Raw genomic sequence first — 15,865 nt, 5'->3', positions numbered from 1 at the left:
GTTCCTTTTTCAAGTACATATACTTAATACAGTGGTCATGGGGGGTACTGTCAGTTGACAGCTCACGCCAAGTTAAGCTTTGTACAGGGGAAGCCTTCCCCAGAGGTGTTCAGTTAGCCTGAACAGAGGTGTTCTTTTTGCCCAAATGAGTGTTATGGGCGACCAGTTCGTGCTTAATATATCAATTATATTTAATTATTTAAATACAAGTTTTTGTGTGTTTGACTCCATGTTCCATATATGTACTGGGCAAAGGGAAGCTCTTGCATAACCTTGATGTGCAATCACTTGTTTCTTTCAATGCGGGCCATTATCAGATAGTCACACCAGGCTCCCTGACTTTGTTGTCCTGAATAGCAGTTGACCTGTAGAGTAGTTTGTAAAACTTGTAAAACTAGAAAACCTGTTAAAATTGCAGGTCAGCTTTGGGGGAGTGTGGGGAGGGGAGGGAGGTGACAAAATAAATGTGGGGAGCCAGGATGAGCATGGTTCACGTGGGGACCCTGGCCAGGGCCATGCATGATGGGCACAGGTGACCATGCAGGTAGTGGTGGCAGCTGCCTGTAACTGTCTGCTGACAAGTCATGAGGATTCCACATAACAACAACAAAAGTTATAATGACCGGTGGCTACAGGCTACAGGCTGAAATCCTGGGACCAGCAGTTGTTATGGGCAAATGAAAGCACTCCTGGGTACACACATTAGGCAGCAAAGTGGTTATTAATTTCTTGATGGAACCAGGGGCAGATTATGGTCTGACAGTGCTGTTGGCAATCAGGGGCCCCTTGGGGAGCCAGGGGCAGCATGGCCTAAGCAGGCAACGATGCCATGGCCAGGCGGGGGGGCACACAAGTGTTTATGCAGGTGACAATGGCTTGATGGGGCTGTCGGCTGCAGGGCCAGGAGGACCAAAGGAATCCACGGGTCTGTCTGTGCTGTGAGCTTGTGCACTCGTGCCCAACATGCCAGCACTGAGGGAAAAAAAAAAATTATGATTGGTGGCTTCAGGCTGCACTCCTGTGAATAGGCGGGCACCATTTGTTGTAAAGGGGAAAGGAAAGTGCTCTCAGGCACCTATGTTAAGCACCCAAGCAGTTTTTAAGTTCTTTCAGGAACCAGGAGTGGATTAAAGAACAGCATGGCATAGGGGGGCACCCTGGCCACAGACATGTGTGTGGGGTGGGGGGTGCACTGTCCCTCCCTACAGGTGGCAATGGCTTTCTGGGAATGTGTGCTGTCAGTAGGCAACATGGGTGGCCCCACTCCCATGCCCTGCAGTCTGCGTTCAGCCACTGGCACCAGTACCACTATGAAAGTACAGGACAACGCATGCAGGCAGCTGGTGTTGGATCTGCCCACCCCCACCACCCAAACTCTGTTCTGCAGCACCCTGAGTTACCAAAGTAGCCCCATTCTGTGCAACCCCCCACCCCCTACCCTCTGTCCACAGGTGGGACAGTCTGCTTTCATTACTGCAGTGTGTCTGAAGAAAGCCAGGATATGTTTGGCTTGGCATACATCACCCAACCCCCCAAAACCGGGCATGTATAACCCTTCCCATTACAGCAGGCAGACCTGGATGAAAATTCATTTTTATTTGACCACTGCAGGTAGTTTATTGACAATAACTTAAGCAATAACTTAACTGAAATAATGCAGGATGCCCACTCCCTGACTTCCTATATAAGCAACAGGGTTCCCTCTAAGGTGTGCGTGTGCACAGCCGTGCATAAGTAAAAGTTTGGCTGTGCACAAACCTTTTCAGGCCGCGCACCCACTGGGAATGGAGCTGGGCTGCGGTGTGGGACACTTAGTAAAGGTAAGCTCCTCCCCTAGGCGGAGGCAGGGGCTGGAGTGGACTCTGCTGGCTCTGGGGAACTGCTCCGCTCCCCCGCATCGCCTAAGGGAGTGAGGATACTCATGGAGTCAGGGCTGGGGAATGTAGCACTTCCTGGAGCCAGTGGAGCCTGCAGAGCAGTTCCCTGGAGTCAGAGGAGCCTCACTCAGGGCAGGCAGTGGCTCCTCCCTGAGGTGAGGCAAAGCAGGGATGGAGGCTGGGGCGGGGGCTAGCGCAGGCTCTGCTGGCCCTGGGGAACTGCTCCGCGGGCTCGGGGAAGTGCTCCACTCCCTGGCCCTGATGCCACATGCCTCCTCACTCCCCAAAGCAATGCAGAGGAGCGGAGCAGTTTCCCAGAGCCTACACCAGCCTCCAGCCCCCAGTGGAGCCTCACTCGAGGCAGGCAGGCTCCAGGCCCCGGGCCCTAGCCCCTGCCCCTCAGCCTCCAGCCCCCCCAGCCTCCAGATGCCCAGGCTCCAGTCCCCACCCACAGGCCCCCGCCCCCCAGGCTGCAGCCCCTGCCCCCAAGACCCCCACCCCCCAGGCTCCAGCCCCCCAGTGCCTGCCCCCCAGGCTCCAGCCCCCACCCTCCAGCCCCTCAGCCTCCAGCCCCCAAGGCCCTGCTGCCTGCCCTGGGTGAAGAGTGAGGAGCTTACCTTTTGTAAGTGTCCCACGCCACACCGAAAGGGGGAGGCAGGACCAAAGCGGCATGCTCACAGCCTGCTACTCCTTAGAGGGAACATAGATAAGCAGCAGCATTACCAACTAAGAACCCCTCTCCTGTCATTTGCTCTTTTCTCCCAGCTGTGCACCTCTATCTGACCCTCCCCTTCTTCCCTAAAGCATAGTGGTGCCCTCCTGGCCCTGCTCAAACTAAAGCGCACCTTGCTCGCAGACAGTGTGGGTGTCCCTGAGGTTGTCGCTGCGGGGGTGGAGGAACAGTCCGAGCAGTTTCACTGTGGATCACCTCCCAGATAGAGGCAAGCTCAATGGATCTCATATACTTGGTCCCTGCAGGGAGCCTCTTACAAATCAGGGCCTTGGTCATGAGCCTAAGGATCTCTTCTCTTAACATTGCACAGGTCTCCTTGGGATTGGCATGGCACCATGAGGCCACTCAAGGAATTGTTTTGTGCTTTCTATGATTTGCCTTCAGAATTCCCTACTCCTGGCCAGGCTTTCCATCTCCCTCTCTTCAGCCTCTCTAAGCACCTCTCAAACTTCGTCCTGCCAGTCATCTGCAGTAGTCACATGCAATTGCATGGCTGCCACCAAAGCCTCCATGCTCTCCCTGAGGCATTGCTGTCTGTGGTGGAATTAATGCATTCACTCTGCTCCAGTGTGAGCTGGTGTCTGTGGTTTGGGAGCATGTCCCCAGCTTCCAATGGGTGTGGTAGCTGGTAACAGGAATGGGAAAACAAAGTGTTCATGGTCCAAGATCTCATCCCCACTCACTAAACTGAAGTAAAGGTTAAACCCTGCCTAAGCAACTTGCAGAAAAGCCACAGCATGTCCACCCCATTGGAAGTGAAACATTGCATGCCTGCTATAGTCCCACAAATCAATATAATGCCCATTCCACAAAACTTACAAGTCCCCAGGTATGGATCCTCCGGCATCCCTGGCACAGAAACTGATCTTTGGGTCTCTAAAATTTCTGCCGTGTCACAGAAGTCTGTGTGGACAGCACAGTTGCATTCAATGCATCCTCCTCCTCCTCTGTGTTCAGTGGCCAACGTATCAGGGAGACCACTTCCATGTTGAGGATAACTTGATCTTGGATGCCCCCATCAACCAGCTCCTGCAAGCAGTTACCCCATGCCTCCGACATGTTTCCTGTAGGAGTGGCAGGACAGTCTGTGAACTCTTGGCTAGGTGGGGCCTCCTGAACCCCCAACGAATGGAGACAAGCCTTGCCTGCTTCCTTGGCAAAAATGATGGGCAGCTGGTCATAGAATGATGCAATTGTGCTTCTTGAGCCAGCACAAGAGTCCTTGTCCTTGGCCTGATGAAAACCACATTTCAGGGCCTTGATGTTGCTATGGCACTGTGTCTAGTCTCACTTGTGCCCACAGACTTTCATTTCCTTGTTAACTGATGTATAGACTGGCTTATTTTTTCTATTTTCCAGCTAGTCAATGATCTTTTCTTCCAACCAAATATTTTAATGGCTCACTGCCAATCACACCCAGTAGTCTTTGGCTGGCAGCTCTCCCTTCATGCAGATTTTCCCTTCCCCCACTGTCCCACCTATCAATCATTCAACTGTTCCGGGGGTCTATTTGGTGTTGAGGGAAGGAAAAATCAGGGTTTATCCATTCCGTGTTCAGCTCAGAGCCCCACTTTTTACCAGTGAGCTCTTGATGGATTTCAAGGGGTACCAGGAGGTATTGCCCAAAACCCTAAAACCCCAAGTTTTGGGAAGAGGCCAGGTTACAGGGACCTGGTGATAACTCTGAAACTCATGCTAACCTAGGGTTTATTCACAAAAGTTAAAATACAAAATACTGATGCTAACTGCATAGTGAAATAGGATGCAAGTTCATGGCTAGGACATCTGAGAAGAAATAATGAGGTATCCCTTCCAGCTTATCTTACTATATTCATGATGGTTTCAAGCAGGCTCCTAGTTGTCTGGTATGTAACCATGTGAAATGTCTATCCATGATTAATTAGTATAGTAAATATTTATTTTCCAATAACTCATGTTATGTACTGAAAAAGTCATTCTCCATATGTGATAGCTGTCTCCTCCTGATTTACTTCAGTTTTGGCTAGTGGTTCCCTTGATTTTCCAAGGATACGCCCCAAAACCTTGCGTTTTTCCTGGTTGTTAATCAGTTTCTTGATATGTTCCAAACTCAGTAGAAATGGATAACCTCTTGTCACTGAGGAAAGTAATTAATTCAAATTGGAACTTTTTGATAACCGATAATGAGCAGTTTGATTAACAGGATTTTCCTGTCACTTAGTGTTTGGGATTTTTTTTTTATTTATACAACTAAAAAACTTCTTTGAAGATGCTGGACTAAGGGTATAAGAATAAAGTGAAAACAGGTAACTGCACACTTCAAGAGTGAGAAATCTCTCTGACACCAACTGCTGTTGCACCCCAGCTATCTTGAGAAGCTGGAAGAAATAGACCGTCTCTCTTGTCGCCTGTTTGGTGAGAAATCATCACCTTATAGCTAATTATTGGACTTTGGTTTGGGCTCATTTGACTTTGAATATTTGTAGTAAATAAAGCCTTTCTGTCACTCATCGAATGAGGTGTTGTGTCAATCCCTAGGCTAGTCTGGAATCCTGTGTTTTTATTAGCTAACACCTGGTGTGTTCAGCAATAAAAATGGAGCAGGGCTGCTGATGCTGCCCTATTCCAAAACTGTGGGGGACGATTTCAGATTATTTTGACTGCAAGGCCACTTGATGGTTCCTTGTACCTCCATGCCTGACATAGGCGTTGATGTGCTAGTGGGAGTTATTCAGACATAGCACTGGTCCCACACACCCACATTTCTTCCCTTATTCCAGGGTGGGGTACATTGATGGGGTGATACTTCTTGGTGTGCTTATTCATGGGTCCGGTAAATGCCAGTATCTGCCCCCCAGGACATATAATGGTTTTTTGGGGTCATGCTACACTCACAAATTCTTAGTGGATGGGAAGGACATGACTTGCTCTCTCCCCTCCTCCCCTCCCCACAGGCTGAAAGCTCTGCTGAGCCTAAGCCCAGCCAATGGCCTCCTGAGCTGTGAAAGAATTGAATTGTAAATAGCAGGGCAGTTATAATGCTAATAGATCCTATTCAACAGCTCTACCTATTCAACCGACCCCTCTAGTGAGCTTCGGTGGTGCTGGATGCTAAACAGCCACCCTGCTGAGTACTGCAAAACAACATGGATTCGATGAATCCTGATGGAGTGAGCGAGGAAGACCAAATGCTGCTGGAAGCCCTGGAGATGTCCGACCACAGAGTGAAGGCAGTCAATAATGCAGAGATGCTGCTACCGACCACAAAGCAGGGTATGATGAACCTACTATGAAGTTGCGAAGACATTCCAGAACCTAATCACACCTTGCTATACCAGACAAAAGCCTATGCAGTGGAGTGGGAGAACCATGAGGCAGCCACAGATATGGTGGCTGACAGGGCTGTGTGGATCAACCTAAGGAGCAACCATTGCAGGAGCTGGGCCCATGTCAGCAGCTCTGACTGGTGGGAGTGAATTGTACTGTAAACTTTGGATGATCAAGTGGCTGAAGATGTTCCAAATGAGCAGGGAGGCATTTCACCACATAGTCTCAATGCTAGGGCTGCAAATTATGAGGCAGGAAAGTGTCATGTGTCAGCCCATCGCACTGGACAAGAGGGTGGCCATGGCCAGTATGACACTGGCCACCCCCATCAGACTCTGCTACTTTGGGAACCAGTTCAGCATGGATCCCTGCATGACCAGGCTGATGATATGTGGAGGTATGCCAGCTGCTGCAGGACATCATGGCAAACAACTTTATTTACCTCCATAATCCCATGGAAGTTGTTGAAGGCTTCCAGGCCATGGGGGTCCCTAATTGCATGGGTGCATTGGACAGCACACATGTCCTGGTGTTATTCCTATCACAGCCAAGCCAGTTACTCACAAACAGAAAGGGATTTGCCTCGGTGACCCTCCAAGCTGTAGTCGATCACTGGGGCTGTTTCACTAACATTTATAGAGGCTGGGCAGGCAACACATATGATTTGTGTGTCTTTAAAAACTCGCCGTTGCCTCATATGTTGAAGAAAGGACAGTATGTGCCCAGAGTCCCTGATACAGTGATATGGGGTATTGCCGTGCACCCGCTTATCATAGCAGATGCAAATTACCTGCTCCAGCCCTGGTTCCTGAAGCCATATGGAAGATGCATTACTGACCCACAAGAGATGGCACTGAACTATCATCTCAGCAAATGCAAGATGACTGTTGAATGCACCTTTGGCCATCTCAAAGCATGGTGGAAGTCACTGAACTATAGGCTGGAGGTGGAGCCAGAAAACATAATGGCTTTCATTGTGGCCTGCGTGTTCCACAATGTTTGTGGGACCAGGGAGAGGTATTCAGTGAATCTTGGGCTGAGGAACTGCAGGAGGCAGTGGGCAGCCAGAGACATGGGCAGGCAGCGCACAGCCCCCCCTCACCTTCTCCCCCCCCCACTCACCATCAGCATGCAGAGGCTGGTCGAGTGGCCATTGTGCAGAATTGTCTGGCCACATATATTATGGCCACTGCATAGGAAGATGGTTCTCTCTAGGCTGATGGATATGTTACTGTTACCTACCGTTGAGTGTTTCTATAAATAAAAATAAAGTTTTCATTGCAACATAACACTTCTGTCTGTCTCATAAGTACATTGTCTGTAGTGGCAGGGAGCACGCTGTGATGATGGTGGGAAGAGGGGAAGAGCAGGCAGCTGCGGCTTCCCACCGTTACTTGAACTATGAACAGCCACTGTTGGGGCTGCGGCAGGGCATAAGATGAGGGAAGGGAGATGCTGCCCAGGGGTGAAAGGGGTGTGACATTATTGGTCTGCCAGGCATGGTGCTGGCATCACAGCCCAGGGCAAGGGACGTCACACGCATCTCCAACCTCTGCTGGAGCCCAACTCGCTTTGCCACCACCCACACAAATTGGTGCCTGACATCCAGCCCTGCCCGACACTCCTACCAGGCAGGTGTCATTTTCTTTGAAGGGGAAATGAAAGCACTCCCAGGCACACATGTTGGCTAGCAACACGCTTATTAATTCCTTGCGGGAACCAGGGCTGATTTATGGGCTGGCAGGGCAACTGGCAATGAAGCCCCACCCCAGGGAGCCTGACCATGGCCATGGGAGGTTGACCATGAAGGCCACCACAGCTTGGCAGGGCTGCCTGCTGCCAGTCCAGGAATACCCATGGGTCTGACTGTGCTGTGACCTCATGCCCTTGTGCCTGCCATGCCAGTACAAGGAAATTATGATGACTGGTGGATAAAGGCTGCAGTCCTGTGAACTGGTGGGTGCCATTTGCTCTGAAGAGCAAATGAAAGCACTCCTGGGTGCCCCTGTTAGGCACTCAAGCAGTTATCAATTCCTTGATGGAACCAGGGATGGGTTATGGGCTGACAGTGCCACTGGCAATCAAGGTCCTCCTTGTGGAGCCAGTGGCAGCATGGCCCAGGGGGGCAACCTGGCCAGTACCATGCAGGGGGCAGGATGACTGTGCAGGCATTGGCGGCTTGGCAGTGCTGCCTGATGCCAATCCAGGGGCACCCATGGTTCTGACTGTGCTTTGATCTCGTGCCCTCACAACAAAATTAAAAAGTTATGATGCCTGGAGTCTACAATCTGGGGTGGGCACAGTGCGTGTCTCCTCCTCTCCAGCCAGGCCAGGACCAAGAGCTAGGTGTGAGCGTGAGGCTCCCTGCGAGCAGCTGAGGCTTCAGGGGGATGTGTTTCAGGAATGAGGGGATTAGTGGTTTGCCAGTTCCCCCTGCTGTAATTGAGTACCAAAGAGATCAGTGAAGTGGATTGTTATGTGGCATCCCCTCCTGTAATTTATTGTGACTAGCGCACTGAGCTTTATTTGATTAAAAAGCTGTTGCTTGTACACAGTGACAGAACAAATTAAAGCACGCCATGTCAATTTTAATAAACCTGCTTAGTTTAGTGAAGATTAAATCCCCGTCATGTGTACAAGTGCCTCTGGAGCTTTGGTATGAAACACACAGCAGAGACATATCCCCATAGAAGAAAGAGCCCTAAAAACCGGGAAGATGGCTAGGAGCTTTGGGTCAGGGTGCCATCTGAGGACTCAACTCTGCCACTTCTATAGGGAGAATCTTAAAGTAATCCAAATCTGGGGGCCTTGCCTATGCTTATCCCTGCATGCTGAGATCAGGAAAGATAGCCTGGTTGAAAAGTGGAAGGTGGCTAAGTTCCCTGTGCTAGAGCTTCTAGGCATAGGAACTTATCATTCCAGGAACCAGAGCTCATGAAGATCTCCCAAAATTGAATGCAAAGACTTGCTTGGAAGTTCAGGGCTTATCATCAAGTTACACAAGTTAAAAAAAAGCTGCTTGTGTTTTTTACTGTCGTTTCAGGATAACACTGAAGCAACCGCTGCTTCCACTGTTGCAGCCATTGAGGTCCCAAGGCCAATGCCTATAAGAGCAGCACAGTGAGCTGCCAGAGACCTGAGGAAAATCAAGGAGGAGATGCTTACAGACCTGCTCACATTACTGAAGAGGAGGGCTATGGGTGCAGAAGAGTAGAGAGCTCAGGTGCAGTATTAGCAGGATCATTATTCTGACCTAGTCAGGAGGGGCATTTCCCAGGCCAGGCACAAAGTGGTATTCCAGGTGAGGTGAAATGCTGATGCCACCAGCAAGGTTGTGGCATGGCAAGGCAGACTATGCAGCGGAGGCCACAGCCACCTGAAGAGAGATACCCAGCAGGCTTTCAGAGCCAATCAGAGAGAATCTATGTTCTCTGACTTGCCCTTCAGTTCTAGGCACAGGTGGTCCTGGGGTAGCCATATGCTTCATGGAGCTAAGGGTACCCTCTCCAGCCTCTACATTGGTAAAGCCTTAGCAGGGTCAAGGCTATCTTCCGCAGCCCCAATGGCACTATACCAGGATGAGATCTTTCCTCCCTCAGTGATGATGGGCAGGGTTACCTTCAGCAACTTCCACCAGCCCTCATGCATGAAACGAGTTGGCAGTAAGTCTTCCCCAGGAAAAAGATAAAGATCTGCTCAGGAACTTGAATTGGAATAGTAGGGGAAGTGCTACAAGGCAGGATTGAAGTCTCTGTTGGGTCACAACACAAATTAACTGGAAAGGCTATGGATTGGGACCCCAAAACTGGAAAATCAAGGTGATGGCTTGGTCAAGACTGAAGCATAAAGAGAGATGAGTGGGGGATCATAAGATGGTCCAGAGTTGGAATAGCAGTGGGTGCTTTGCATTAGGCCTTATATGCATTGGGAGAACCATGTGGAAGACTCCCAGTAGTGGGATAGCAGACAAAAACTGCTCTAGGAGAGGGGTTTTCTTATGCTATCAAAGGTTTGGGGCATTTACTCCTCAGTGCCTTGCTTACCATCAGCTTTTTCACACACCATAATCCTTTCCTCTGGCATTCTTATATTTTAAGACTATAACTTGATAGAAATTAGCAACAGCAATTTAGAGACACAAATACACGAACAGCTGAGAGATTGGTACATATTTACAGTCTTACTCCTTCCAGCCCTATCCATAGTCCAGAGGCCCAAGATGGAGTGAACTTCTGGCCTTCCCACTAACATTTTGATCGTTCTGCTTAACAACTTCATGGAGACAATGGGAAATCAAGGAGGCACCTCCCCACCACCTGTCCCAATTCTTTTTTAAAGAAATGTGATTAAGATCAACAATCATTCTCATCGACCTGTGTTTACAGGACAGCAGAGTGGAAGGGCAAGGGAGAAGCCCCAAACCTCCCACCCACTCAGGAAACACCCAAAGGATCCAAAATGAGACAAAATTCTGGTGTGCATGATGGGAAACCTCCTTGAAGGGAGCTACAGGGACAAATTGAGATAGGATTCTGGGTGCTTCAAAGGTGTGTGAGTACGCATGTGCATTCACGAACATGTGTGTATGTGCTCATGCATGGATGCATATGTGGACATGCTCACACATTGGGTTGTGGTGTCCTGAAAAGATGGCAAACACCAGTGGGGAGTGAAGGAGAAGAGTGTGCATGGAAAACTTGCTATTATATAAGGCTCTTATTTATCTCAGTTGGCCCTGCATTTCTTCAGGTACCAGACTGGATCAGCCCACATCTTAGGGAATTACAATCTTAGCTGGTTTGACAGTACTGGGGAAGGTGCTTGGGGGGTTCTGTTGTCTCCTGCAGGTATTTCCTGCAGTTCTGAAAATTCGCACCAGCCAGGACTCCTGAGTTGGGAGTATGTTCCTGCCTGAACTGAAATAAATGAAGACAGACAGTGTTATGCAGCTGTAGGGTGTTCAGGGAAACAGAGAAGTGGAAAGGCTGCTGAAGCTACCCTGCTCCTCACCATGAGTCCATAACGGTAGGATCTGTCCAGGATTCTTGTTCTGTAACTGGCAGTTCCCATGCACTCTTTATTCCTGCTGCCTCCCTCACGTACACACAAGAGCTAGGAGAGGAAAGAGCTCCACTATCCCATAACCCCAGCTTCCATTAATCATTGGGGACTCTCCTTCTCCATCCCCTGCACACCCATATGTAGCACATCCAAGGGCCTCTCCTGCACATCCAAGGCAGCATAACACTTTAGGCAGTGAAGGCAACAGAAGGAAAGGCCAGTCCTATGCTCCTACCCCCAGCGGAGCCAATCATTACATATCAGAGTGCAGTGAAACAGTCCATAGGCTCCCTGAGGACATGTATAATACAGATAGCTCACTGAAGGGAGAAGGGGTGGAACACTTCCTCCTCCCACCAATTATAGAGGTACATCTTCTTCCTCATCCTCATCCAGATCCGTGGAGTGCAGGCTCAGGTCCCTGAGGATGTCTGAAATGTTTTCAGTAGCAGGGCCAGTCATTTCCATGTCTTCCAACTCAGTATCAGTGCCAGAAGGCAGCCCCTCCTCAGGGAAGGGCAAGGGCTGCATGGACAGGGAGCTGGGGGGCAAAGGGCTCTCCGCCCCTGAGTCCACTGCTCCTCTCATGGGTACTGTACAGCTGTTCTGCCGGCTCCACACCTGTGAGACCTGGTTGGCCTTCTCACTGCTGACTGAGGTCCGGCTGGTGTTACGGAAGCTAGCAAGCGGTGGACGGAGACGGACACCAGAGCGCGTGGAGCCCTCAATCGCTTTCTGGAGCTATTGGAGGGAGAAAAGGGCCAGGGGGAGGACAAAATACACAAAGCACAACAGACGTTCAGCTATAGTAAAAAATAAAGGAATTTTACCCAGATAAGACTTTCTCTAGCCCTGTGACCTGGGAAGATCAGACTGCACACTGCTGTAGTGTTGTTTCACTCAACAGCATTTCACAAATCCCATGCCACCATGATCTATTCATTTTTGAAGGAACGGCTACTAAATGGATCTAATACAAGTCACTCAGGACAGAGCCTTCTTTTCATGGAAAGGACCAGGTAAACATTAACATTTTCATGTAAATGAAATAAAGTCCTCGTTTGCTAAGGCCCTGTCTGAAAGACTCCCTTTCCATCAGCATGATTATTCTACTTCCCTGGGGCAAAGAACTGATTTGGATTTCAAGACTGGAGTGTAAGGAAGCATAGTAACAGAAGACCAGAAACCTAGACCCCCTAAGCTGATTTCCAGTTATCTGTAAGATATTGTGATGAAACAAAAGTCTGAGGTGGAGCAGGAAGAGGTCGGAGTGTCTTCCTTGATTCAATAATGCAACTGTGTTTACCTCTTCTAATGCCAGCACTCCCTTTAACTTCCCCATACTGGTTACATAGGCATGGCTGAGGCTCAGCAAGGAGAACAAGGTGTGCGTCTGTGGGAGAAAGCACAAGAGAACATCTGTTCCAGAGACTGGAGTGTGACTTGGTGCTAGACTGAGGGCTGAGATCTACTCGGCTCATAAGCTAAAAGGGAAAATCTCAACTGCCCTCCAGCCCCACTGGCATGTAGCAACTCTTAGAGGTGTTTAGTGATAACTGGCAAATTCCCAAAGGTATCTATCATCCTTCACTTGGTACATACAGACATGATACATACATATGCCTGGGCATCCAGGAACTAGTGCACCAAGTCCTCAGTAGTAACATAGCAGGCATGTCTATATGAGACACTAACTGCACAGTAGCCTAATAATACTGCGCAGTAGCACATTGCAGCACAAACAATGCTAATGTGTAGTATTATTAAACTACTGCACAGTACCATCACTAAAAAGGTGTTCACCAGCATTACTGCTCAGTGACTCCAGTTACTGCACATTAATCTAGTCCTTGATTTTACAAGTACAGGTAAATTTAATGTGCAGTAACCACTGCACATTATTAAATGTGTAGCTATGCCCACTGTATCTTACGAATTCAGATATAAATTTAAATGAGAGGTGTATGCACATCCTGTTATGCTCTGAAGCAGAGAGAATGAATACTAGCATTAATGCACTCGCATGAAGGTCCCGAGTTTCAGGCAAGTTTAGAAATCCCACTACTAGAGACGGATTTTTCTGCACAGCATATGAAATTCAGGATTAATTCATTACTGCATTAAAAAATGGCTGAGGTGAGGCTCCTGCTGTCTACAGGGTTTAGGAGTAGGAGTCCTGTTGATAATATGTGAGGATCCAGATGCCTTAGAGGCTTGAAATGTGAAACGAATACTATGGCTGGTGGATCCTAGTATGGTCTGTTGAAGCTCTTGTATCAAAACAGTTCGCTGTAACTTCTCATTTTCCAGGAGGCCAGAGCTAGATATTGGGGTTAGGGGAGCTCAATTAATTATTTATGGAGGGAAAAGAAAAAACAACAAGAGAAAAATACAACAAGAGGCAAAATGAGCCTACACAGAGAGGGAGGGAGTAAACAGAGAATGAGCCTTGGGGTGACCGAGAGTCTGCAAGAAAGGTGAAATGTAATAGGAAGTTCAGCACCCACCTTGTGCAGGGAAGTCCTCTCCACCAGTTGAAAGGGAGAGGGGTCTATGCGACAGCTGTCAAAGCACACTTCCTTGTTCAACTCCTCCTGCTCCCAAGCATCTATCTGATGCAGAAAAGAGGAGATCACACTTATAGTGTGCTTCTAGCTTTTATCCCCACCCAGGGTCATCTTCCTGCTACTGTTTCTTCAGCACCTCTGTCTATCTCCCTCAGTTAATCATTCCTCTCAGATTCCATGTTCCTCCATTGCCAGATGGGATGTCCCTTTGGGAAACTAGCAATGCAGCAGCAATAAAAAAGTGTTCCCAGTAGCAGTGAAAAAAGCATCTAGGCACCTCAGGACATCCTTAGTTCTGCTTAGAGGGGAAGAGATCTTCTAGATGCTCCAGAACAGAATTCCTTAGGTCCAAGAAAGAAGGTATCTGAATGACCTCTCCTTTTAGCTTATAAGCAGTTAAACTCTGTTCTGCTCATGGACAGGAGGAGGCATCCACTGCCCCCCCTTTCTCCACCTCCCCCCAGCCACGCACACACTTTTCCTCAACCACACTTACTTCCTCTGGTTTCATTGTGTCTACAACTTCTACTGAGTCCTAAAAGAATAGAAAGTAAAGCCAAAGTCAGAGAAAGACCACAGAATACCACTAAGAAAATCCTAGATGAATTTTCACCCTGCTCCAAGAAGTACTTCTGCATTCTGGCAGCTCCTCTTCCTAATTTCTGGTCATCCTAATCCCACTCATGGTCCTCCTCGTCCTGCTCTCAGCAGTGCCACCTAGTGATTAATTTATCTGTAGGGCCAAAGCTACCTCCTCCCCCCGCAAACCTTCCTTTAGTATCATTGGGCATTTATAGACGTGCTCTGGGAGGCGATGGGGGGCTCCGAGAGCCACACTAATTAAAGTGCCCGGAGCATCACGTGTATCAGTGTCCCCAGGCTGAAAAATGTCAGTAGAGGTGCTTTAACTAAAGCTCATCAAACCAGCTTTAAAGTGCCCCCGCAGACATTTTTTAGCACAGAGATGCTGACACATATGACACTGGAGTCTGCTGAAGCACAGTAATTACCACTCAAGTCTGCTCCAACGTGCTGTAATTACAGTGTGTTGAAGCAGCCTCCCTGCACATGTATAGGAGCCCATTCTTAGGGAGGGTGGAATATGCATACCGAGCTACTTCTGGCTGGCCTCCAGACTAGTCCTAGGTCCTAGTTCAAGTTTCTGATTAGTCTCCTAATGATTACTTTGGGACGGGACCAATAGATGGTGCTTCCTCTGACCCAAGAAAGCCATCAGGATTATCAGTATACAGATAACACCCCTTCCAGTTTGGTGGATGAATTGAAATATTTAAAAGGTATTTCTTTAGATATGATCCAGCACCAACATTTTCTAAAGTGCTCAAAACATCAAAAACATGCATCTAAACTGTCCAAAAATTAAACACAAGCAAAGAGTTTGATTACAAGGGGCCTTGGGTACAATCCACAGATCCAGTGAGGAATTATAACTAAGTTGTTCATCTGAAGTCATAGCAGCTCAAGTTCAGGTCCCCACTTTGCCTGATGCAGAGGTGACATGTGAAGCCCTCTCTTAATCCCTCTTCTTGAAGCTGCACCATGGGCGCATCTACATATCGCCCTATATCGCTGTAGTGACATATTATGTCGCTATATGGTACACTACAGCAACATAGCAATCATATGAGTCCACACATGATCGGCAGCTACGGCAACGTAGCGGTGAAATCTAACCATGCACCACTACAGGCAGTTACTGCGCCGTTCTTTGGTACCTTCAAAAGGAAGTACTAAAGCATGGCACCATAGCAATGTCACCGTATGGTGACATTTCAACATGCCCCATTTGTTATAAAGTACTTCACTGAAGCAGTAACTAGAATACAGGTTCCCCCCACTTCCACAGGAGTACCTTATCCACAAGACTATGCAGTCATTCTTTCTCTCTGGGCCTATAATTATTTCAGCATATACAAAAGGAGCAGTTTCAGCAGGAGGGTCTGAGGAATCTCAACAACCCCAAAATAGACTGTAGCCCAGTCCTAAGAGACCTGACACATTGGTTCAAATCACTGCTGTGGTATTTTGAATCTGGGTCCCTCATATCTCAGGTGACCCCTTCTAAACACTAGGGTATACAATATTAAGATTGGGGAGGGGAAGAGAGAGAGTTGCTGCTTATTCTCTCTTTCTGGTTCTAGGAAAGGTACCTGAAGCTAACAGTATTCTTTATATTTTTCCAGAATTACTTGCCAAATTTGAACCAAACTGCATTTATTCTCATATAATCCTAGCTATGATGTCTGCCTTAGCATCTAAAACAGAGAGCTCCTGATTAGACAGGTCTGCATTTGCCCATT

General features: G+C 48.4%; 1 protein-coding gene across 1 annotated transcript in view; it reads right to left on the bottom strand.

Moving 5' to 3' along the window:
* Nucleotides 1-8,472: 8,472 nt before the first annotated feature.
* CLCN1 (chloride voltage-gated channel 1) overlaps nucleotides 8,473-15,865 on the bottom strand; it is a 73,824-nt gene continuing 66,431 nt past the window's right edge. Inside the window, exons 20-23 of the mRNA XM_059726249.1 lie at nucleotides 14,041-14,079; nucleotides 13,485-13,589; nucleotides 12,284-12,370; nucleotides 8,473-11,718 (exon numbers count right to left, since the gene is read on the bottom strand). Coding sequence (XP_059582232.1) covers nucleotides 11,338-11,718; nucleotides 12,284-12,370; nucleotides 13,485-13,589; nucleotides 14,041-14,079 — 612 coding nt within the window. The 3' untranslated portion in view covers nucleotides 8,473-11,337. The remainder of the gene's footprint in view (nucleotides 11,719-12,283; nucleotides 12,371-13,484; nucleotides 13,590-14,040; nucleotides 14,080-15,865) is intronic.

This window comes from Alligator mississippiensis, chromosome 4 (genome assembly GCF_030867095.1).
Source record: "Alligator mississippiensis isolate rAllMis1 chromosome 4, rAllMis1, whole genome shotgun sequence".
Lineage (NCBI taxonomy): Eukaryota > Metazoa > Chordata > Crocodylia > Alligatoridae > Alligator > Alligator mississippiensis.
The sequence above is the reverse complement of the archived record's forward strand: the minus strand, read 5'-3'. Positions and strand labels throughout refer to the sequence as shown.